A 7,329-nucleotide genomic window follows, 5' to 3' on the forward strand; every position below is an offset into this window, starting at 1 on the left:
AGGCAAATGGCCAGGGCTGGGATGGCAGAGGAGAATCCAGGCATCTGCAGGCCAGGGCTTTGGCTCCAAAGTTGAGGGTATGCACTGAGCCCTCAGGATGTCTTCACCATTGGCCAGCTCTGTGACTGAGGGCCTCTCTTGGCCCCACAGTGACTCCCACTGAAAATGAGACTCAGGGTGTCACCACCCTCATGGGACAGGCAGGGTGGGGCACCTACATAGGGCTGGCTCGTACAGAGAAGTTTCCAGCGACCATAGCTGCTGCCCAGGGAGCAGTGAAAAATCTGTGGACGGGCTTCAGACTTCTTGGAGGAGGGGGTTTGCCTTCTTTTTGGACAGTGTCCGTAAAAATCACAGTGACAGTGACAGGTGTGAATACTCATGCCCAGCACTGTTCTAAGCAGCTAGATATGTCTGTGTAGTCCGTCCCCAACACCCCCTGGGAGGCAGGGACTCTTATAGAATCAGAGATCAACATGGAATAACTAGTCCATATGTCTTTTGGTCCCAGGCACTTTGCCTTCTTAAATGTAATATCATGCTCACCGTGGCCTGTGAGGCAGCTTTCGCTCTGTCAATATGCCCTCTCTACAGATGAGCAGACTGAGGCTCAGGTGCATCACCCCTAGGGGCGCTGTGGAGTTCAGAGGCCTGCAGGTGCCTCTGGTGGTGACCTGGCCCTGCACACACCTGCACGAAGGGCGCCTGCGCGGCGGCAGGAGCTGGCTGGGAGGCCGGGGGCTTTCAGCAGCTCATCGGCGGAACATTTGCATGTAATTTGGGAGCGGGTCACATGTGGGAGTCATCAGGCAGAGGAAAGGCTCAATCAGGGTCTAATCACTGTCTGTTTGGAGGGGTCTGGGCCCAAGTGAAAAATGAAAATGGGCCTATTTTGCTTGAGTGACAACCATCAACGGCCACCTTTGACCTCCGCACTCAGGCTCAGGGTCTGCCTGAGTTTTAAAAACCAGTCACCGGGGAGGCCCCTCCCCCAACCCCTTTGCTCCCTGGATCTGGGCTGGTAGAATTCATTCATTCATCCCTCCTGCTTTCATTCTTTCAACAACCCAGCATCGGGCAGCATGGCAATAGTTAGGACCCTCTCTAGTGGACCTGGGGTTTGAGTCCTGACTGTGGCACTTACCCGCCAGGTGACCTTGGGCAGGTGACTGTCAGATGTCAGTGGTCCCATCTGTGGAGGGGGGTGGGGCATGTGACCCTATGAAACAGCATTCAGTAATGGCTGGTGTGGCGGGGGTCCCAGAACATGAGCAGACTGTGGGCTGCCACACTAGGGACAGGGACATTGGGCTGGGAAGGGGCTCCTGTGTGAAGGTGCAATGGAGTCCCCATCCTACAGGGGAGGGGGCTGGGGCTCAGCCTGGAAAGTACAGGGGCATCTGCCAGGTGAACCGGAAGCGGGCCATGCAGGCTGGGGATGCAGAGCTGGGAGACCTGAGAGAGGGCAGGAGTAAACATGCCTCAGGAGGGCCATCCATGGGCAGTGATGCTCAGCTAAGTCCCTACTAACTGGGAGCACAGAGTTTCTGCCCTTGGTTCACACCTGAGGGATTCCATCCACCAGGCATCCTCTGAAAATGGTCTCCCAGGAGTCCAGGGCCTTGTGAAGGGGCTCCCAGTCCTCAGGCCCTTCCCTGACACCCTCCAGGCTTGTCCAGGGGCAGACTCCTCTAAATGAAGAAATGACTGACAGCCTGAATGAGTGAAGGAATAGGTGAACCAACAAGCAAGGGTTCCGGCCCTCAAGCTCAGATCCTTGGTGACCGATCTTTTCTTCGATGTCAGGAGCACTGCAGTAGGGGCACTGTCCACCAGGACCAGCTCAGGGGGCGGGGCTGAAGCCAAAGCCTGTTGGGGGTGGACTGGGCCCAACCCGGCTGGCGCCCTGCTGTGTGAGGCTGGAGTTCCAGGTCGGGCCCTTTCAGGCTTGAGGAATTGCTCTCGGGCTGCGGCCCGGGAGGGACGCCCACTACATTAGCGCCTGCCTTGCTCCCTGATGGTGTTTATCGGGATGTGGAACGGGCCTCCAGGAAACCGTCTGGCAGCCCAGGCTTCAGCAAATGGATTGCCAATTAATCAGCATCTATTTATGAGAACGTTTAAACCATTATTAATGTAGTATAAATACGGAACCGCTGGCGGCCCAGGGTGTGTGGGTGGGGGGCCCATCTGCCTAGGAGAATGCTGCCATTACATTCCTGGGGCCTATTCCCACCCCACCCTCCTGGGCAGGGCCCCCACCCCCGCCCCCACCCCCAGGAGCCGCTGCTGCAGGTGATGGCTTCCTCCTGCCGGCTCCAAGCTGCAGGGCGGCCACCAGTTGGGGTTCTGAGCAGGCCTGCAAATGCTTCCCCACGTTGAAGGGTTTTCAACATGTTCTCACTTAAGATGTGGAGCTGCCATGTGAGGGTCAAGTCCCATCACTCAGTCACTCGGCAGAGGTCTGGCTGCAGCCCCTGCCCCCTTGGGGGAGTGTGTGTCCACTGTTGGGGAGCACTGGGCAGGTGTCCCTACATTGCCCGCTTCTTCTCTTCCCCTCCTTCACCTGCTCTGGACCCACCAGTTGCATCCCAACCATCCTGAGTATCCATCCTGGGAGGCAGCAGCCGGAGATGGGAAGGTGGGAGAGAGTGGTCAGGTATGTTCCCAGCCCCTCCCTCAGAGCAGGCCCAGCTCTCAGGCCTGGGGCTAACAGCCTCCCCTCCCAACCATCCAGAAGCCCCAGCTTCTTTCCTTGCCCTGACCATACCTTCGCTTCTCTTCAGAGACACCAGCCTGCATTGTAGGTCTCCTCTTGTGTTCACACCGTCTGGGCCTTCAGTACGTGGGGGCCAACTTGACTGGCCACTCTTAGAACTGGGTGTTGGGCTGGACTCCATGAGCCAGCCATGCCTGTGGACTGAAGGTTCCCCCAGGACCCCTAGCTCCATCAGGATAGGACCAGATCCTCCACAAATCACACCTGGTTCATCTTCCTCAGAATCACCTTGGCTGGTTTCCCTTTGCCATTTGCACCTATTTTACAGATAAGAGGCTGCAGCCATAGAGACACAGCAAGCCAGTACCCTTCCCAGCCCCTGCCCCTAGACTGATTGGCTGTGTCCTCAGCATGGTTTGACTGTAACCTACATGGCCACATAGGTCTGTGACATGTGAATCTTTACAAATGCTTCCTACAGTTTCCCAGTTTCTCTGTTTTATGAGGAGCTTGACCTGCTTTCTCTCTCTTAGTGCTTTGCATCAAGATAACTATACATTTGAGAATGAGGTGTCAAGAAGAGCTGTTAGCCTGAGAGGTTCCTCTGCAAAAGAGAAAAAAAAAGCTTGGCTTTGGAGCTGCATGTTATCAAATGCATACTGATTTTGAGGACATTCCCTGCTCTGGTTAATTGAGGTGCTAGCTAACCAGGCCAGCTAATGGGATGTTGAGAGCTGATTGCACAATGCTGAAGACATAGGCAGGGCCTCCGAGGCACAGCCTTCATGCTCTGAGTGGCAGGGAGCTGTCCCTCCTGTATGTAAGCTGGGAGTCACTGGGATGTGCAAAGCCCCTTCCCAGGGCCTCTGTCCTAAGCCACTGCTGCCAGGCTCATGGTTTGTTGGTGGTGTATTTACCAGACAGATCCTGTGCCCCTCCAGGGTGGGGAAAGTGCCTTTACCAACTTCACATCCTGGTGCTTCAGGGAGACACTGAGAAGTATTTGCTGACTAACTGACCAACCACTTGGGAAACTTTGCTCAGAGCCATTTTCCCAGGCTCCTCTCCTCTCTCCCTGGTCATCTACTCAGATGGCCTCCCCCCACCCCACCCCCTACCCCGCACTCTTCGTCAGCCCCCAGAGCAGGTCCAAGCCTCTGAAGCCTTAGAAGACCAAGGGGCCAGGGCTGGCTGCTCCTCATGGAGAATCTGTCTGCCACTCACTATGGCAGGGGCAGGGGACCCTGGGGCAGGGTTTCACCCATGGGCCCTCAGCACCCCAGAAGCCGAGGCTTCTGATGTCCTGAGGCTCTCAAGCTGTCTGCTCTGGACCCCGAGCCCTGGCCCAGCCACACAGGCATGCTGGGAGGGGAGAGAACAAAGAGGCAGCATGTGCCCCTATTTTCTGGCCCCGCTCCCCCGCCCCCCATTAGCCGAGCAAGGATTGTTTATATTACAGCAGGAATTATTCCAGCCCTAATCAGAGGCCCTGCGAGGTTTCGGCATTCGAGGTATTTCTTTACCCAAGGACACTCTCCAATCCTATAATTTCCATTTCCCCAGACGCCCCTGATTGAAAGCAAACATTTTATATTTGGAAAGGAAAAGGGCCATGTGCTATTCATAGCCCAGCCAGGCTGTCCAAGCGGGGCAAGGGGGCGGGCCTGGTGGGATGGACGGATCTGAGAGGGCAGAAGGGGCGTGGGCTGGGTCCCTGGGGTTGAGGGGGTGGGCAGACCCTAGAGCACTATGCCATGGGGAGGCTGAGGACAAGGTGGGGAATATGAGCCCCTTTTTCCTCTTCCATTTCCTCACTGCCTCACCAAGTAGCTCCCACTATTTTTTCCAGGTAAAGACATGGATACCCCCAGTCTTGGAATGGGGCTGAATAAAGTATTAGTACTGTAATTCGGTATGGTCATGGGGCCCCTGGTCTCCACTTTGGGCTCAGCCAAGGTCCCAGGACCAGCTCCTATGTCTCTTCCCGGCACTGCGTACCCCTCCCAGATTACTTACCTGCCATGACCCCAGACCTTCTCAGGGACCAAGAGGTGCACCAAGGTCACTGCTAGCCTCCAGGCCTGGTCTCTGCCCTCACCTTTCTCTCCTGACGCAGGGTCTCCCCTCTTGCTATGTGTCAAAGGTCCAGGCAACGACCATGTGTCCCTTACTGGGACCATGGTCCCCCCTAAGTAGCTGATGTGTATCTAGCCCTTTCTGCATGCCCGATACTGCTAAGCCTTTTCTAAGATACTTATATTAATCCTTTGAAGCAGACATTATTGTTATTCCATTTTATGGGTCCCGTTTCTGTTTTCTTGCATCTCAGTGTCTCACTGCTTGCTTCCTAAGGCCAGTGAGATAAACTGAGGCATGTGTTCAGGTCACAGCTCACCTGGTATATGCTAAGTGATAGGCATTTGATTCGCATTTGAATGAATGCATCTCAGGGCAGCAGGGACACAGCGGGAAGCTTTGTTTCCCTCTGTATTAAATCTGTACTGTTCAATGATTGAGAAATAATTTTTTTCTTAAAATTTAATTTTTATTTTTATCAAAGTAATTGATACTTAGTTTTGTTAGCTGCTTTATTGAGTATAATTTATGTACAATAAAATGCACATAAAATTCCTGTGAGTGTCCGCTGCTCCTGCGCAATCGCTGGTGCAGCATGACTGCCGCTCCATGACCACCTCCTGGTGTCCACGGACCCACCACTGAGATGATGTGTGGTGCACCCCCCACCAAGCAGCTGGCCACGGCTGAGATCCAGGCCATTGCTGACAAAGTGAAGTCTCCGCTGAAAGAGAAGGAAAACAAGAAGTTCCCGGTGTTCAATGCTGTGGAGTTCAAAAGCCAAGGGGTTGCTGGGAGGACCTTCTTCATCAAGGTTCAAATGGATGATGACTTCGTGCACATTCAAGTGTTGGAAAGCCTTCCACAGGAGAACAAGCCAGTGGCCTTGACCAGCTACCAGATCCACAAAGGCAGACACGACGAAGTGACGTGCTTCTAGTCCTGATTTTACACAGAGTCCATCTCCCACATGGGTCTCGCCTCTGCAAACTTGACTGGGACCACAGACGGTGCCACTTGGGGTGGGGGTGAGACCCACATCTTGGGGGTCTCTGTTCCTAGCTTTCGTTGTGTTCATTTTTTCCCCATCCAATAAATGATCCTAACTAAATTACTTTCAAGGAGGGCTTCTGTTATCTTTAAATACATATATATATATATATTCTGTCTTCACACAAAATGTAAAAAATTGATTGCTTTTTGAAAAAGCTTTATTGTTGATATAATTCACATATGATACAATTCACCTACTTAAAGCATCCCAGTCAACGTTTTTTGGCATATTACATTATTTTCAATTGTAGTGAAATGTGTACAGCATAAAATTTTCAATATTAATCACTCTAAGTACAAAATTCAGTGGCAGCACTTATACTCACAATGTTGTGAAACCAAACAGAAACTGTACCCATTAAACATTAACTCCACAATCCCCACTCCTCTCAGTCCCTGGCACTCACTTCTTTCTGCTTCATTGACTACACTAAAGCCTTTGATTGTGTGGATCACAACAAACTATGGAAAATTCTTCAAGAGGTGGGAATATCAGACCACCTTACCTGCCTCCTGAGAACCCTGTATGCAGGACAAGAAGCAACAGTTAGAACTGGACATGGAAAAATGGACTGGTTTCAAACTGGGAAAGGAGTACATCAAGGCTGTATATTGATACCCTGCTTATTTAACTTATATGCAGAGTACATCATGCGAAATGCCAGGCTGGATGAATCACAAGCTGGAATTAAGATTGCTGGGAGAAAGATCAGTAACTTTAGATATGCAGATGGCACCATGCTTAAGGCAGAAAGCAAAGAGGAACTAAAGAGCCTCTTGATGAAGGTAAAAGAGGAGAGTGAAAAAGCTGGCTTAAAACTCAACATTCAAAAAACAAAGATCATGGCATCCAGTCCCATCACTTCATGGGAAATAGATGGGGAAACAATGGAGACAGTGACGAACTTTATTTTCTTGGGCTCCAAAATCACTGCAGATGGTAACTACAGCCATGAAATTAAAAGATACTTGCTCCTTGGAAGAAAATCTATGACCAATCTACACAGCATATTAAAAAGCAGAGACATTACTTTGCCAACAAAGGTCCATCTAGTCAAAGCTATGGTTTCTCCAGTAGTCATGTGTGGATGTGACAGTTGAACTATAAAGAAAGCTGAGCACCGAAGAATTGATGCTTTTGAACTGTGGTGTTGGAGAAGACTCTGGAGAGTCCCCTGGACTGCAAGGAGATCCAACTAGTCTATCCTAAAGGAAACCAGTCCTGAATATTCATTGGAAGGTGAATGAATTGGATGCTGAAGCTGAAACTCCAATACTCTGGCCACTTGATGCAAAGAACTGACTCACTAGAAAAGACCCTGATGCTGGAAAGGTTGAAGGTGGGAGGAGAAGGGGATGACAGAGGATGAGATGGTTGGATGGCATCACTGACTCGATGGACATGAGTTTGAGCAAGCTCTGGGAGATGGTGATGGACAGGGAAACCTGGCGTGTTGTAGTCCATGGGATTGCAAAGAGTC

At 51.6% G+C, this 7,329-nt stretch overlaps 1 protein-coding gene across 1 annotated transcript; it reads left to right on the top strand.

The window, feature by feature from the left end:
• The first annotated feature begins 5,441 nt into the window (after positions 1 to 5,441).
• LOC109562575 (cystatin-B-like) lies at positions 5,442 to 5,735 on the top strand. Its single transcript, XM_019965611.2, has one exon. The coding sequence runs from the start codon at positions 5,442 to 5,444 to the stop codon at positions 5,733 to 5,735; it is 294 nt and encodes a 97-aa protein (XP_019821170.2).
• Positions 5,736 to 7,329: the final 1,594 nt, after the last annotated feature.

This window comes from Bos indicus, chromosome 8 (genome assembly GCF_029378745.1).
Source record: "Bos indicus isolate NIAB-ARS_2022 breed Sahiwal x Tharparkar chromosome 8, NIAB-ARS_B.indTharparkar_mat_pri_1.0, whole genome shotgun sequence".
NCBI classification, from domain to species: domain Eukaryota; kingdom Metazoa; phylum Chordata; class Mammalia; order Artiodactyla; family Bovidae; genus Bos; species Bos indicus.